This window comes from Rhinatrema bivittatum, chromosome 2, assembly GCF_901001135.1.
Source record: "Rhinatrema bivittatum chromosome 2, aRhiBiv1.1, whole genome shotgun sequence".
Lineage (NCBI taxonomy): Eukaryota > Metazoa > Chordata > Amphibia > Gymnophiona > Rhinatrematidae > Rhinatrema > Rhinatrema bivittatum.
Genome location: NC_042616.1, coordinates 175,617,651 through 175,635,508, shown reverse-complemented (window position 1 = coordinate 175,635,508; position 17,858 = coordinate 175,617,651). Strand labels below are relative to the sequence as shown.

The window sequence follows — 17,858 nt, the reverse complement described above, 5'->3', positions numbered from 1 at the left end:
ACACTTTGAAAGAGTAAACAACTGATTCAGGTTTATCCATTCCACTCCGTTCATTATTTTATAGACCTCTATCATATCTCTCCTCAGCCATCTCTTCTCCAGCCTGAAGAATCCTAACTTCTTTAGCCTTTCTTCATAGTGGAATGGTTCCATCCCCTTTATCATTCTGGTTGGCCTTCTCTGTACCTTTTCTAATTCTGCTATATTTTTTTTGGGATGTGGTGACCAAAACTACACACAATACTCAAGATGAGGTTGCACCATGAAGCGATACAGAGGCACTGTGATAGTCTCCATTCCATTCCTAATAAATCCTAGCATTCTAATAAAGGCATATGTATATCCTCAATCATTTTCCCCATAGTATTCTGCAAAATCTTCACAGGATAAAATTACTTGCCTGAGCCTCAGAAACAGACTGGTTTACTAGTGACAATCAGTTGGGAAAAAAAAAAAAAGTATTATTGAAAGATGATTTGCCAAATTAAGTTGTTCAAAAGAAATATCGTTGCTTAGCTCATTGAGAGAGCAAATTTTCCAACAGCCAGAATAGGCTAAAGTCTGTAGAGAGAGAGAGAGAGATATATATATTTATTTATTTATTTATTTTTACCAGCAAACTTTGGCCAGAATTTTCAGAAGTGGATTTCTGTATATAAAATGGATACAAATCTACTTTGAAAATTCATGCCACATTCACTCAGAAATGTCCTGCTTGAGAACAGATTAAAAACTTTGTAAATCCATAAGCACACATAAATCTTTTCCCTGCCCACTTATCATGTAAGTAAAAGTATGAGCAAAATCATGATTTGCACGTATTTTTAGGAAAGACACCCTGAATGAAATTACAAATGGGGATTTACGCACAGAAGTTGGGGTTTTTGCATGTAAATCCTTTTAAAAGTTACCCCCTTAATGGCTTCTCTATATCTAAATACAATTTCTTTATAACTACTCAAGCCTTCCACCATTTTCGCTCCCACCGGTGAACCGAAGTCTCTCAAGAAACCAAAATACATTTCTCTGAGTCTTCATGCCATACAAACCTACAAGTGTATCAGACTGACTCTAGAATCTTATCCCGAGTCAGTCATTATTTGAAGAGAAACTAAAATCTGTGAATGTTCCAAGCATCTTCTCATATGATCAGAGGTCAAAGTTTTTTAATTCCTTAAAAGTGCCATCCCAGGAACCCTGAATGTCCGATACCACAATACTGCTTAGACTAAATGCAAGTAAAAAAAAGTGGCCTGTCTGAGCCAGAGGAACTGAGACAATACAGTCATTAATCACTGTACAAAAAGACCATTTAAAGACCCAAGCTAATGAACAGCCTTTAAAATATGTAGGCCCATTAGCCAGTTGTATAATGCCATAAAATCCAAAACTCTTACACAGACTCTACTACAAGAGGCTCAAAGTCTCCCAACAGGATAAACTCTTGATATGACAACAAGAAAGAGAAATAATTATCAGTTCAAATGCAGCAGAGGCCTTAGAAGATGAGGTCTTTAGACCACTGTATTACGAGTCAAGAGATTTACTGCTCAATATTCAATATTCCCCAACTGGGAAGATGCAATAACCTCTGTCTTTATTGAATTGGTGAAAATTGCCACTGCTACCCTGCCCTTAGTTTTTGCCCTACGGTGGTAACAGCCGCCCCATGGGCATTATTTCCTGAAAATTGATAGCTTCTCTCTCCTCTATCCATGTCGCCGTTAGATATAATATCCTTGGTTTATGTTCAATGATCAAATCATGAATATTCTTTTGTTGATAATTCATGTAAAATGCAACAGTCCCACTTGAATACAAATTGTATTAAATCCATTAGTGTTCTTTAAACTCCTAGAATACGATCAAGAGCCGTTGTATCTGTTAGAGGTACCATATAATTGCCGTTGTAAGACAAAAATGTTATAGCTGGTGAGGGGAGAGGTTTCATGATATAAGAAAGGCAAGAAACAAAATGTATGAAACAGCACCATTAAAATCAGTCCTGTTTTTCAAGCAGATTGCTTGAGGTAAGACTAAACACTATTGTGTCTGCCCAATATTTAATCCAGTAAATTTGTGCCATAATTTAGAAAAGTAAAAGATTATGCTAATTTAGCACCTCTGAAAGCCTAGCTATAGTATTAGCCAATATATATTTTTTTAAAACGTTCACATTCAAAATTATGCAAAAAGATCATTTTTCTTTCTAAAGGTACCGTCTCATACTTTGGCACACACAAAAATAAAAATATGAGACTGAATGTTTCCCAGCAGCGGTTGCATTCATGTTATGTTGATCGTAGGCAGAAACCAAAGCAAGCACCACTGTAATTCTCACAGCAGAGATACGAACCACCAGCTGAAGGAGGAGAACTGAAAGTGACTTTGGCCAAGAAGCCTGCCAGTGCCAAAAGTAAAAGTTGCATATTGTTGCAATATGAATAGACATGAGTCCAAACAGAAAAACAAAGAAGTAGCCACCGTAGGAACATTGCAAAACAGATAAATGTGTATTTTCCACATTCAGCAACTACTGCATCTATAAAGGAATGACCTTGCTTTTAAACACAATGAAATGCTGGTTCCTCTCACCACCCTAATATACACAGATAAATCATAAATATCTGATCTCTCACCCACAAACTCTAAAATACTGCTTCTCAAACCTGTCCTGGGGACCCCCACAGCCAGGCGGATTTTCAGGATATCCATGAGACAAGTTTGCATACCATGGAGACTCGGTAAATGCAAATTCGCCTCGTGCATATTTATTGTGGATATCCTGAAAATCCGACTGGCTATGGGGTCCCCAGGACAGGTTTGAGAAGTCCTGTTCTAAAGAGTCTTAGGGAGTTTTGCCTCTATCAAATAGTTTCATTAGATTCATTTCAGCTATGGAAGCAGAAAGCAAGGTTTGGGTAACTTAACCCACTTTTGTTAATTCCTCTCTTTTCACCTGCTTTTTTTTTTTTTTTGTTAACGTATTTTCCCTTTCCTGTCTCTGCCACTCCCCTACAAGCATGCCTGGGCAGCTCAAGGGTGCTGGCAGAGCCACTGCGAAGTTTGGGCCTGAAGGGTGACTGACCTGAGCACCACACCTGCGGGTATCTACATCCCCCCTTTTGGAATAAGTCTCTAAGCATGCAAGCCTAAGTGAATAGGAAACCAAAAGCAACCCTTGCCAGGGGGTGCCATTTTGTCCAGTGACTGCTCTGCTTTCTGGCTCGAGGACAGAGCTACCTTCCTTACTTCTCCAAGCCACAGTACACCACCTCAGATGGGTGAACCAAGATGCTATGTGCAAAAGCAAAGAGAGCAGTGTTATAGCCCCATGCTTGTTTTATCCTAGGCAAGCTGCCACTCCAAAATGTTAGTGATGTCAGAGGAAAGCTTGCTGTCCGGCAGGCAATTTTCAGAATTAAGTTGCTGATGGATGGAGGGCAAATATATTGAACAACTTTTTAAATCAAAGCTGCCTGCGAGAAGCCTCTGGGTCAGAATCCCATATATATTAGCCACCTCTAATCACAGACCAATACCACAGTGTTGTCAGTAAAAACAGAATATGGTAAGAAAACCCATCTGTAGTAAAAAGGTTTTAGAACTCTTACATCCCTATTTTACGCTAGTGGCAAAAATGCATTGTGAAGAGTGCACTGGTTGTGCAATACGACATATTTCATTGAATACATTTTAATGGAATTGCCATCTTCAAATTACCAAAATATATCCATGGAGCAGAAAACAAGTGTCGATGGTCTACATCATGTTTTGTCAATTAATAATTTGTCTATGAGTATTAAGGCCAACAAGAGGTTCTTGTTTTTTTCAATAAGATTAACAATGCGGTTTTGGTGGTTCTCAGGAACTTGTCAGATATGCACATACTTGTCAACATATATTTCTTTATAATTAATTCACAGATGTGCTGGGAAGTAAAGATCCAAGTGAATGCAGCTGTAGTGTGCACTTAGGCCTTTACAACAGGTATGTGTGTCTGTTGTACTCTGCTACTCTACAATCAAATAAACCTGATTATACGTTACTATGCCGAAAACACCAGCAACTAAAGTTATTATCTATGTCCCCTAATGCAAAAAAGATTATCAGAGCTCAGATTCCTCTTTATCCTTTAAAAATGGTTTCAGTAGGCAGGCTGAGAATAAATTTAAAGACAACTTTACAACCCTTCACGAAAGATACTGCGACTGCCAGATTCACATGGAACAGAGTTAAGCGTAGAAAGTTACTGAATATGAACAGACAAAAGCATCACTTACCTTGATGGGTGCACTGCTGAACTGAATCTTTCGATGCACTGGGACTTCTTCTTCCTCTGGTAATCCAGGAACTTCATTGTATTCCATATCTGGCTCATAATAATCATCATTTTCATCACTGTCCTCTTCATCCTCCTGTTCAGTGTCTCCCCATTCTGCACTATACCTTGACCTCACCCTATAGACATTGTAATCAGAATGTGCAAAGGTATGAGAGGTTGAAAAGTTACTAAAGTCATCCTTTCCCCTGGTATGATCATAAGAGGATCCAATGAAGTCAGAAACCCTCTCCCTTGAGAATGCTGCCGAATTATCCTGTCCATCTAACGCTCCACACTGATCAAGAAAGGTCTCAGAACTTTTGGGAAAATCACTGTGTTGCAAAGATGCATCAAAGTCTAGATTTACCTTGTGCTTACTGCAAGATTCATCTGGCCTCTCTTTAACAGCTCTGTTGCCCAACTCATGTTTACAAGGTATAACATTCTCATCAGCGTCGCTGCACATGTCCTGATCCTTTGTTTGCTCCTCCGATTTGGCAACTGGCAGAGTGCATTTAGGTACCTCAGATTTTTTAGCAATGCTTTGTTGAGCATCCTCAATACACAAGGATGGGATCTGTTTCTGTGAAGGAGACCAAGCATTGGAGGAAGGTATATTGAGGGGATAGTGGCCAGTTACGGTGTACGCTTCACTGTTTTCAGCTTTTTCTAAGGTTGCTATGCCGTGCGAGTCAGTGTTTTCAAATACTGCACTAAGCTGACTGACTGTAGGTGAAACGGCCTCCGTCCTTGAACTAAGACTATCCAGTGAATCAGTACTGCCTCTATTGGACTTGGACCCCTGGCCTTCCTCCAGGAGGTCGTTAGATCCTCTTCTTTCTTTCCTGGGAGAATGACGATTGGAATGGCCTGCCTCGTGGATACTTTGCTCAAACATCTTTCTAGTCTCTGTAAACTTAGAATAGGAGGGGCCATCGTGTGCGGTGTCGAATCTGCTGATCCTATCCGAAAGCGCCGAGGTGGGCTTTGAAACAGAGCCACCTGCCGCTTCCCGGAAGTCTCTCGGCCTCGTCCGTCTTTGAGGAGAGAGTGGGGCTCCTTTGGCCTTGGAAGGAGGGTTTGCGGGGCTCTCGCTGGGCCCCATGCCCATCTGCATGAAGAGGTTTTTAATCCTGTTGACATTGGAGCCGTATTTTCTCCCCCTGTTCTGCTGGGACTGAGGGACTTCCTCCTCCTCCTCTTTAGCCGTTTGTTGTCCATCTGATTTAGGTTTATCAAACGTGCTTTTCAGCGCTTGGAATTCAGTTCTGTAAGCATTCCTGTGGGGAGAAGCACTTCGGAGGGTCGACCTTTCTCCAGAAGCCTCCGTTTTCATCATGTTTGTTTCAGCAGCGCCGCAACTCAATGCACATAGTGGCTAACCCGCCTTGCACAGGGTTTCAGCACTGGTAGTTTAAGGGTGAAGAAATTCTTCCTGGTTGCTGCTCATCTCTAAATGAAGCCAGAGATGGTATTCCAGTGAAGTTCTGTAAATTAGCCGCCAGCTGTTATAAAAACGGCAAGGCTGGCTCCTATCGAAAATGTTCCAATCGTGTACTTAACCTGAAATAGAAATAAATATAACAAAGCATTTTCCTTCGTTTCTTTGAAAGCAATGAAAATTGCCAAAATTGAGCACTGGTCATATCATAATTTGCTTAACTAGGAATCAGCAATGGCATGAGTTCTATGGACTTAGGTTGCATAACTGAACTAGCAAACACTTAAAGCCGGTGCAATCCAACTACTGAATCCCTGCCTTGCAATTCTTCTACTGGGAAAAAGTCCTTGACTCTCAGATTTCTCCATTAATCAGACATGAATCTGCCATAATATTTTTCATGAAAATGGCTGTAACTCCTCCATTATTTGTGGCAATAAGGTGGGGTATCAGCGCTTCCCACAGTAAATATATAAGACAAAATGAAACAAGAAAGGGAGGTTGTATAGATCAAATCCTCTCTTTCCCTGCAGTCACCATGACCACAATTTTAGTTTTAACAATTCTTTTTTTAATTTAGCACAACCCGAAAATCTAAATCCAATTGGCTGAAACAAACGAGTTAAACAGTCTTCTAAATTAATCATACAGTGAAGGTCAAAAAAAACAGAAGGGCTTGTAACTAAAGCTGCAGTCCAAAGTACTAGCTATATAGATATATATCTAGGAATGTTTTACTGCTCCCTCAGTCTTTGCTCTGGAATTGGGGACATGCATACTATAAATAATCCAAACACCAAGATCCCAGAGAAAACGACCCACCCATACATTAAATGAAACCCTGTGCTTTCAAGGTACCGATTTCAGCAGGGCCATTTATTTGTGCCGCTAACATACAGCATCGGAGGGAACTGCAGCAGGATGTCTCCGATCAGCCACTTCATACCTTGTGATCCTGCTGCCCTGGACGTGCTTTCGGGAGCAGCTCCGTTACACCAGGCGCGATTCCCAAGGACTGCGGATCCTCCGCGCGCGCAACATGGTTGCACGGCTCACTGCGAACCTCTGGTCCGAGAGGTGCCGGGCACTACACCGACGCCGAGCCGCCACTGCAGCAGGTTAGCGCCGCTCCTGCTGGCGGGGACATTTCGCTCGCGTCACTCGTTTGGACAACAAATCTGCAATGGCAATGCAGCCCCCAGCAATAGGCGCGTCACGCCAGCTCTCCAGCTCCAAGCAGCGTGCAAAAGGCGACCCACAAATCCCCCTCCAAAACACAAACACCCCCCCCCCCCGCCCGAGTGCAGGGGGAGCCCGATCGCTGTGCACCACGCTCCCGACTCTCCCCACGCCCCTTTCCTCCCGCCCTCAACTCACCGCGTCCCCGTGCAGCCCCTCTGCCGGCAAGCGAGCATCGGCTGTGGCCAGGCTCCGTACCGCCCCCCCCGAAACCTGAGCGCCCGACCCCGCGCTGCGGGTGGGAGGAAAGGGGGGGGGGGAAAGAGAGTGTGCGGGCTGCGAGTTCTCACCTCGGAGCCCCGGCAGTGGTTTGATCCAGCAGAGCTCCGGCCCATGTGAGCGGCTACAGCAGGGGGGGGCACCTGATCAGCGGGGCTGAAGTCCCGGGCCCGGCCGCGCAGGCCTTAATCGTGCCAGGCTCATTGCCGCGACTCGCGGTTCTGTCTGCAGGTCCCCGGGCTGCGAGCACGTGACGAGTGTTTGTTGCCCGGGAAGGGTCGGCCTTTTCCGCCGGGTCCGCGGGCAACTCCCACCTCCGGCGAGTTCCTCGGGGAACGCAGGGACTTTTTCCTCCTCTCCCTCTCGGGCAGAGGTCCGCTCAGCCTTGCCCGGGACGCAGGTGCACGGCTCTCTCTCTGCTGCTGCTGCGGTATCCCCCAGCAATACAGGCTCCCGCAATAATGTAAAGTTTAAGGAATACACATTTGTAGCGGCCGTGCTTGGCTCAGGCACCGAGTTCGCCAGCGGCTACAAAATTCCAGCAATAACGCCGACTTGCAAAAGCCGAGACATGGCGCTGTCTCTCCCAGCCGTGAAAGTTCAATTAGCAAATGCTTGCAGTGGCAGCGTTTTTTCTTTCCCCTCCCCCAGTAACACGGACGCTGGGGGGTTCCAGTAGCGGTAGGGCTTCAACAAGAAGCATCTTGCAAACGCTAAGCCAGAGCTGTGGCTCGCAGCCGTGAAAGTTAAGTAACGATCATTTTACAGTCGCGCTTATTTTTCTCGCCACAGTGACACACAGACGCTGAGTTTTGCAGCCGTGGCCACAGTGTCCTATAACCACAAAGTGTTTCAGAGTGAGCGAGAGCTGCATCTAGGAGCAATTAAGTAGTTAGGAGCTACGTTCAGTCCAAATCGTCTGGCTACTCTGACATCTCTAAATCCACCTTCCACTACTTCCATCTCATCTGCCACAGGCAGCTGTATACCTCCTCCTGCCTTGGCTTGCCTCTTGCAACTTAATCTGGGCAAAATTTGGCCAAACTCACCTGCATCTTGGTGAGTTTGGAACACCTGCCCGTCCTGCTCATAGGAACTTAATGGTGGCACAGTAAGTCCAAGGCCAATATGGCACCCTAGCCTGCTTACCTCCCTTTGCTTGCCCTGCCCTCCCCCCCAGCATGTAAATTGAGAGCACACAATACAAGTCAGCAGGCAGTCTTGTGGAATAATTCTAGCCACAGCTTAATTTATCAATCAAAGGTACAATGACGTCCCATACATCCTAACTCACTAGCTAAAGTTTGGCTTACAATAATATATTCAGTCAACCTAAATCCTCACTTGCAGCTGTGGCTGCCCTTATTAACCTGTCAGACTGACCTGGCCGAGACGTGGAGCATATGGCCTGCTAGACCGGCCCAGCTATGCCTGCCTGCCTGCCTGCAGTTGTTCTCAACGCTTTGCGCGCAGCCTGCCAGATTGACCCAGCTGGGTACCTGATTGAATCGGCTCAAATTATACATCTTGCTTTCAGGCCTATTTCAGAGAGGCCTCATAGCATTGTTAAGTCCTGTAAATTTGTCCATCCTGCTGAATCTGTGATCTATCTCCCGCCACAGGATAGAACAGCACCCTCGCTTGACCTACCTCCCCCATGCACTGCAGCTGAATCCATAGCATGAAGCGCTGCCTTTACTGCGTCCTGAAAGGGCACAATATGATGTCCATGCCAATATCAGAGAGATGCACGCCATTAGGCCTGAAGAGCCCTGGACAATCTGCGCGATCAATTCAGGTCTCAGAGCCACACCACCTTGAAGGGAAACAAACTTGGAGATTTCCCAGTTAACCCTTTTTCTCCTTTTTTTCATGTCCTTTATCTCCATGTCGGAGCACCACTCCCTCCTCAGGATAACATTGGACCATATTATCCACTTCCTAGGAAATAAGGTTGCAATCTGTGCAAGGTTCTTCCTAATCCTCAAAATCAATTCAACCTCTTTCAGGCCAGCTAGGTCATTGCCACCCAGGTATTGATATATGGCAAGCAGTGGAGGTTTTGTGTGAGCTGCATGCATCAAGGCTGGGAGCAACTGGTCACATTTCATACCGCAATCGCCCATCCATTGAATCCTAACTCCTGCCTGCACAAATCCCAAATGCTCCCCCCTGTAACTGGTCTACTGCTTTCCTGCCCAGAAGACAAATGAGTGACCGCGTATCCAAATCTGTTTCAACTGACCTGGAACGATACCGACACCATTCAGTTACTGGTTGACAGAACCCTTTTCCATTTATTTATATACCTGTGCACATCGGATATCTAGAGTTGCACACCCTTACATCAGTCTGTATAAACATACATAATTACACAAATCTGGATCTGCATTCATCTGACCCCATCTCTAACCCGTCATTATGCTGTGCGGCCTTACATACCTCCTGAACCTACCTGGCTTCCACCTACCAATCTTTTCGAACTTATTGGCTGAAGCGCCCTCCTGTGCTGCAAAAGTTGCTGCACCAATACGGAATGAGTATGTGCCATAAGCCTGAATGTGCTTAGCATTTTCTTAAAAACAGATGCGAACTGCAATCTAGAAGGGGAGGAGCCGTCCTGGTGCATTAAAAATGACACCTCCCCAACCCTCCTGACCTGCATAAAAGACCTTGCATTCAATACACAGCAGGTGACGTTCGCTGCCACTTCCCGCAAGCTGACCCACACACCTCTAGCATCCTGGTCTGTCTTAGACCTTCTAATTCTGACTTTCAGGCCCTTTTGGTGTAATAAAACACCACCCTTCCGTATACCACCTTGTGCCCCCCCCCCCCTAGTTGCCTGGAGGAAGGCACTAACTCGCCCAAAAGGCTGCAAAAAAGTGCTAGAGAAAACGCTGTCTGAAATAGAACTGTCTCATAAGGGGAAAAACAAACAGCTGCTGCCACCCCCACATCTTTTTCAAGACCTGCTGGACTATTGGTCTCCGCTCGTCCAGGTGTTTCAAGTGAATGCCTTCCCAGCCCCATGCCCGTAGGAGTTTCTGCACTAGGAAGGATTCCATGGGGTCCAGCTGGCCTCTCATCTTGGAGAAGAAAGTGACAGCAGCAGGCGCTGTCCTTGCAGCACCCCTTGTAATCCCCAAACTGCGTGACCGCATAAAAAATTTAACTATGTACTCCTTACTGACAAGTCTGCCGCAATCCATACTACCTTTTTTTTGCAGGATGAAAACAGCTTCCATTCTCTCCAATAAGCTTTCCAGATGCTGGGAGCCAGGGCTTTCAATATTTGCCTCTCAACATCATGTCCCCAAGGCCCATAGGATGGGTGACATCTTCATACCTTTTTGGCAAGCCTGCTGCCCCATAGCTCTACTGCCAATAATATCGGGAATGACTCTAAAAAGCTACGTTCCTTGCTACCTCTAAATTACACCAATGGACTGGCCAGAATTCTGCACACCAACTCCCTTGGAAAATTACACCAAATCCTTGTCCCCTGACACACCAGGGAATAATTCTAAGTCTGCGTCGATGACCTCAAGTATCTGCTGTTATAGCAGTTGAGAAAATCCTGCCAAACTTCTAAGTCCTTTTTCATGTCATTTGATAGTCATATGTGGTGATGTTTCGCCCTGACCCCAGCCGTAGCTGCTGCTAGCCTACAAATGAATACCTTGACCATGGGTATAATCCTGCATGCAAAACTCAAGCTGCCTATTAGAGATTGGATCTGCTTGAGCTGGAAGGCAAAATGCACTGACTCGGACAACATCTGCATCTTGTCCACTGGTAGCCTGGACACCATTCTTTCCAAGTCCAGCTCGATGCCTAAAAAGGTCAATCTGTGGGTAGGTCTTTCCATCTTGTCCTCAGCAAGTGGGATGCCAAAGTTCTGAGCCACGGCCCTGAACCCGTTGAAAAGATTTGTTGCATGTGCCAGCCGCGGCAGGCCCGCAGCCAGGCCCTCTTACCCTCTGATGCCTAATCCAGCGTCTGGCTCCACTTCCCTCGAGGCGATAGGCCGCTGGCTCCATCCTTGGGCCACCCCCGGTGCTCCTGATGCTACGATGAGCTCCTGTCTTCCACGGCGGGCCTCTCCGCGTGGCCTGTGGAGAGACGCCGGCGTTCAGCGCCGTACCCCTCCCTAGGCATGCGTGCATCACTGTCTCTTTTAAAGGACCCTCAGTGGGAACTTGGCTGCAGCCCTGGATGATGATGTCGCTGAAGTTCTGGTATATAAGGCCGGGCTCAGGTCCTGTTAGTCACCTTTGCAACAGGTCTCCACGCTGGTCATGTACTTCGTTGCTTCCTGGTGATTCCTTCGTGTTCCTGGTTCCTATTCCCTTCGAGTTCCTGTTCCTGGTTTGTCTTCTTCGTTCCTGTGTTCCTGCTACCCAGCTTTCCATACGGACTGATCTCCTCCTGGATTCAACTTCTGCTTTGCCCGACTATGCCATTGATCTTCTCCCGGACCCGACCTCTGCTTTGCCAGACCTCGCCATTGGTCTTCTCCTAGTCCAGACCTCGGCTTTGCCTGACCACGCTACTGATCATCTCCTAGACCAGACCTAGTCCAGACCTCAGCCTTGTCTTGCCACCGCTCTCTACTTGTAGTTTTTTTTTTTTTAATTCTTTATTTATGTTATTTTCATTTCACATGTACAGGAAAATATAAACAATTCAGATCATAACAAATACATCGATAATTCTCAAAAGTAATTTCAATTAAGAAATCCATCTTAAATTGTGCATCTGATCTCCTAAAACAAAATATCAACTTTCATTAGGACAAAAAAAGAGGCTGATTTAGGAACTAAAGTAACATATGGAGATATTTATCTGAAAATATAATAATAAGTGAACCGTAACCTAGTCAATTGGACTACTTACATACATATGCCCTGTTAAGTTACTCACTATTTGGTATTATATTTGAAGGAGATGACTCTGCTATAGGTACTACTGCTGAAACCATAGATTGTTGGGCCTCTATGAATTGTTGAATCTGATCTAACTGAAAAAATACATATGCATGTTCTCCCTTCTTTACTTCACACCTACAAGGATACCGTAAAAAGAATGTAAATCCCAGTGAAATAATCTGTTGCCGTAAGGCTAGAAATTCTCTTCGCCTAGTTCTAGTGATTGGCGCTAGATCCGGATACAATTTTACTACTTGGCCATGAAAGCTTGTAGGAAATTTCTTAAAATATGTTTTCATTATACTGTTTATATCTTTAGTTGTTATAAATGATACAATCAGTGTATTCCTATGCAGGACATCTAAATTTGAATCTTCTAAGAAATTGGTAAGATCTACAGGTACTGGGGGTCTCTGTGTTAGGAAATAGCATGTATTAACTGGAGGAATTTCTTCCTCAGAAATTGATATTTCTCTAAAATACTTTTTTAAAGAAATAAATGGAATTTCCCCCAGGACCTGAGGAAAATTAGTTATCCTTACATTTAGTTGTCGTGCACGGTTCTCTAACATCTCCAAGCGCCTTGCATTAGCCATCTGATCTTTAATTAGACAAACATTAACTTTCTGCAAAGATTGTATATATCTTTTACATTCTCGTTTACTCTATGTAACAATTCATTACTTTGATTTTGGATAGTCACTAATTTTCCTTGAAAATCTGAGGACACACAATCAATCTTTCCTTCCAATCTAGCCACAGCTGTACTTAAGTTGTTAACTGCTTGCCATATCGCTTCAAGCGTTACCTTTCCAGACAAAGGTGGAATTTGCAGGAGTTCGTTTTCTTTACGGACAGATGTTCCCTCCTGTCCTGCTGCAGACTCCCCTTCTTGGGGTAGTGGCAGGATCGTTTCATCGTCCGTGCTGCGTTGTGCTGGAGGTGGGCGACTATCTGGGCTGAGGGACGCTTCTTCTTGGGAGCCACACAAGTCTCCATTCTGTGTGGCTCCAACAGATTCCTCAGCTCCCTTATTTTCCAATTGTGTCAAGAATTTATTAATTTCAAGTTGAGTTAGGTTGGACGAAATAGGTGCCAAGGGAAACATCCTAATCTTCCCCTTTCTCTTTGCAGGCATATTCCAGGGATTCCAATATCTTGACTACTAGGTAGGCTATTCCTATAACCCAGGAGACTTCACAAGAAATTATATAAGCAACATAAACCGTTTGCACTAGGAAAAAAAAAAGTGAAATATCTCTCACCAGCAGCCTCCAGAGAAACGCTGGAGGAGTGCAGCTTTATTCTGATCTTCAGGCACCTCCCTCTGACGTCAGGAACCAGCGTTTCCCCCAGCACAAATTCAAAGAAGGTATAAGCTTTATTTTTCCTCTGCACTAGGAAAGAAAGTGAAATGTCTCTCACCGGCAGCCTCCAAAGAAACGCTGGAGGAGTGCAGCTTTATGCTGATCTTCAGGCACCTCCCTCTGATGTCAGGAACCAGCGTTTCCCCCAGCACAAATTCAAAGAAGGTATAAGCTTTATTTTTCCTCTGCAGTAGGAAAGAAAGTGAAATGTCTCTCACCGGCAGCCTCCTTTCAATTTTTTATTAGTACAGAAGCATCTCAACTAGGGTTGTGCATTCGTCCAAATTCATCCTAATTAATCGGAGAGCCCGAAACCCAAACGAGTTTTCCCCGAAATTTAGGGAAAAATTTGTTTTTGGGTTTAGTGTGCGTTAATGTAAAAATGTTAGTGCGCTCTAACCCTGTTAGTGCGCACTAATCCAAAATTTGGGTCCCCCTGAATTTAAAAGGCCCGAACTGCAGGAAATACAAAATTTCCCGCAGCGGGCTGAAAACAAAGCCTGAACCAAAAGGTTCGGGCTTCGCACATCTCTAATCTCAACTACTTTTATTTTATGATGAAACTTCTTTGAGGGAAAAGTATAAATTGTTATTGGTTAACAAATTAAATCTAAGGGAACCCCTAAACTCTGAATCATTCTATGTCACCATGCAAAAGATAGTTTATACCCCCTCAATAATGGTTTACATGAAAATTGGTTGAGGTTTATCTCACTTCCAATCTTGTGTTCATTTTATATGGTCCTGCTCCAGGTTCTTCGACAGGGAACACTGAACAGAAATATTTGTTGAGCAATTTTTGCTTTTTTCTCATCAGCCTCTACATATGCCTTCCTTTCACCTTTTGAGTCTCACAATGACTTGAAATAATTTTATTTTCATTAACTGAAGTGAATAATCATGTGGAGACCCAGGTGCAGGGGACTGGAGATCTAGGGTAGAGACTGACTTGCATGGAGATTCATCAGAAAGAAATGCAGGGATGTGAAGTTGCCCTGTTTAAAGTAAAAAAATATGGTTCATCAAAAGTTAGAGATTTTGGAAAATCAGTGTAAGAGATGAAGCCTTTGTCTGTTGAATTTTCTATGGTCCTACCTGATATCTCCTACTGAGATGTTGAGAAGATTTTATGAAGAAATTTTGAAAGTTCCTTTGGGCTCCATTCCTCTGTTGGCTAGGGTCTATTACATTCTTACTGGCCTTCAGGGATTTTCTGATTTGAATGTTTCTGCTATTGCTGATTTGCCTACAGATTAAATTTCACAGCTTTCTTACAGGATTTCCAGTTAGAAATATCCTCTAGGGAAAATTATTAGTGGTTTTTGCTTTGGAACCAAATAAAAACTGGACCATAAAGATTTATTTTCATGCTAAACAGAAGATGTTTTGGATCATAGAGTGGCTATGTTTCCTGATGTTTCAATGCTCAGACAGTTAAGATGGAAGTTGTTTTTGAGTAAAAAAAAAACAGGGGGTAGTTTCCCTAGGAGAATCCTTAATGTAAAGATTTCCCTATAAATGTGAAATTAAATTGGAAGGTAAAAAAATATATTCCATGAGCCCAACCAGTTAAATTTGTTTCTTCAGAAAGAGTCAAGTCCAACATTGTGACAGATTCATAGAGGTTAAATCATCTAAATTATTAAGACATGAAGAACCCATTTCAATTATTTTTATCTTTTTTTTTGTTTGTTTGTTTCTTTCATGGGTCACTCCTATTTGAGGTCTATGTCTGGGAGGGCATAGAGTCCAATAGGAAAAAGATCATACAAGAGACTAATTGAACTGTAGAATATTTATGGATAGAAATCCTGTGAGTGATGGGTAAGAGTGTAGTGATACGAGTATACTACCATCCACCTCAACAAAATGATGAGATGGATGACAAAATGCTATGAGAAATCAGGGAAGCTAACCAGTTTGGCAGCGCAAGTAATAATGGGAGATTTAAATTACCGAGAATAGATGTGTTGGCTAACAAAATACTGCCCCAGAAAGAGTTTCTCAATTGCACATTAGGGGGAGTGTACAATCAATTTCAAAAAAATCTGTTGTGCCCGTCGGTCACAGGTGGCTGCGACCTTTGCTGTTCACCTCAGTTTGCCCAGTAGCTCTGATTCTGGCAAAGATGGCTGCCTCTGCCTCCACACGCCCTTCTTCTCTTCCTGTCCTTCCAGCTTCAGCCTTCGCGGCATGGAGCCGCTCCTACAGCCTACCATCCTTCAGCTCCATTGCAGGGCTGCTACGCTACCTGCCTTGCACCCTCGGGCCCTCTACGTGGCCAAGGATGCCACCAGCGGATCCTGCTTCCCTTCTCTCCAGCTTCTTTAGGCGCGGGCGCGCGCCTCTCGTCTATTTTTCAAGGGCCAGCCAGATGTGGCCCTCTGCTGACCCCTCCCTGGGCGTTGTCCTCTTTAGCCCTACAAAAGAGCTCAGCGTTCTTTCCAGCTTTGCCTTCGCAAGGAGTTGGTCACTCCTGGGATCCTGCTATCCTTCGCTCCAGGAGTCGTCCTTGTTCCAACACTTCTTCAAGGTCCCGTGTTTCCTGTTCTTCGTTGGAGCTCCTCGTCTTGTCCAGATGTCCACCTGCTGTTCCTGTAAACTACGTTCCAGTCCAGATGTCCGCCTGTTTTTCATGTTCCAAGTCTTAGGTCAGTCTCCTGATCCAGTATCAGTATTCCAGTCCAGATGTTGTTTCTCCTAATCCTGATGTCCGTGATCCTGTCCAGTTGTCCTGTACCCCGGCGTGCCATGTCATGGTCCGCGACCAGCCCCATGGGCGGGCTGAGTAGGGCGCTTCATGATGCAAGGCTTGTACCTCATTCCTGAGTCTTCTGTAAGCTTGGTACCCCGCGGCAAGCCATGTCGTGGTGCGTGACCAGCCCCATGGGCGGGCTGAGTAGGGTGCTTCATGATGCAAGCCAAGTACCTTGTTTCTGAGTTTCCTGAAAGCCTAGTACCTTGTTCCTGAGTCTTCTATAAGCTTGGTTCCCCGCGGCAAGCCATGTCGTGGTCCGTGACCAGCCCCACAGGCGGGCTGAATAGGGCGCTTCTTGATGCAAGCCTTGTACCTTGTTCCTGAGCCTTCTTAAAGCCTTGTACCTCGCTCCTGAGTCTTCTGAAAGTCAAGTACCTCGTTCCTTCCTGCGCTGCTCCCGCGCTTGTAGGACAGAGCACCCTGAGGGATCGCGCCACTGTCCGTATACCCGAGTCTCATCTGTGCATCCCAGTACCTCGTTCCTGAGTCTCGTCTGTGCATCCAAGTACCTCGTCCCTGAGTCTCGTCTGAATCTCCATGTTCCGGTCTTCGCTGCCCTGGCCTCCATCCGGCCTGCCACTTCTTGCTGTGCCCTGCGGCAGGTCCGAAAGGGCTTGGAACGGTCGGAGGACTGTTCATAAGACCATCATTGCGTTGTTGGTCTTCCGAAGCATGCAGGTCCAGAGGAGGGTCAGTATCTCCAGTCTTCAGTCCAGCCTCGCTCCCGTTCAACCCATGCTTGGGCATGCCTCGCCTACCGCAGCACCTCTTTGGAGTTCCTCTGGGGTCGAGCTGTGGCCCAAGAACACATCTCCTGGTAAGCGGACCGCTCTCCTAGCACTCCTCAACATCTCTCACACACTTACACACATGCTCTCAATCAAACACACATTCACTCACTTACAGGCTGGCTGAATTCTTTCTCTCTCACTCACTTCTTCCCCCCCACCCGAGCACAAATGGTAGCTGCTGCTGCAGCAGCCTCCTCCAGCCCCTGCAGGCCAAGAAAAAAGAATCCCATCGGCCGCGGAAGGCTTATACTGCTGTCTCCTTTGCTGATTGCCGGCTGCTCCGATTGCTCTGGGCCACGCTACTGCTTGGGGGCCGATTCTACTGCTGCCGCCGCCGCTACTTTTCCACGCGGCACGGCTCTTTCTCCTTCCCACGCAATGCATTGCGTATCACTTCCTGTTCTGGGGCAGGCGCGGGAAGAAGAAAAGGCCAGCCGTGAGTGCCACAGCTTCCTCTAACAACGCTGCCATTCCCATTGGAATGGCAGCTTGAACGTGCTGTTAGCCCAGTGGCAATGGCAGCAGGGAAGGAAGAGCAGCGGGAGACACCAGGAGCACGCGACACACCTGCCGGTGCTTGGCGACACACTGGTAGAGAAGCGCTGGTTTAATGGAACACAGCCAGCATGGATTTACCAAGGGAAGTCTTGCCTCATAAATCTGCTACATTTTTTTCAAGGGGTTAATAAACATGTGGATAAAGATGAACCGATAGATATAGTTATTTGGATGTTCAGAAGGTGTTTGACAAAGTTCCTCCTGAGAGGCTTCTAAGAAAACTAAATATT

General features: G+C 45.3%; 1 protein-coding gene across 10 annotated transcripts in view; it reads right to left on the bottom strand.

The window, feature by feature from the left end:
- Positions 1-8,017, bottom strand: part of PPP1R9A (protein phosphatase 1 regulatory subunit 9A) — a 541,608-nt gene extending 533,591 nt beyond the window's left edge. For 4 of the 10 annotated variants that reach the window (XM_029588912.1, XM_029588915.1, XM_029588917.1 and 1 more), the window contains exons 1-2: positions 7,295-8,016; positions 4,284-5,887 (exon numbers count right to left, since the gene is read on the bottom strand). In XM_029588912.1, coding sequence (XP_029444772.1) covers positions 4,284-5,663 — 1,380 coding nt within the window. In that variant the 5' untranslated portion in view covers positions 5,664-5,887; positions 7,295-8,016. Of the gene's footprint in view, positions 1-4,283; positions 5,888-6,711; positions 7,020-7,294 lie in introns of those variants that run through there. The other 6 variants (XM_029588916.1, XM_029588918.1, XM_029588920.1 and 3 more) reach the window with 3 other exon arrangements.
- Positions 8,018-17,858: the final 9,841 nt, after the last annotated feature.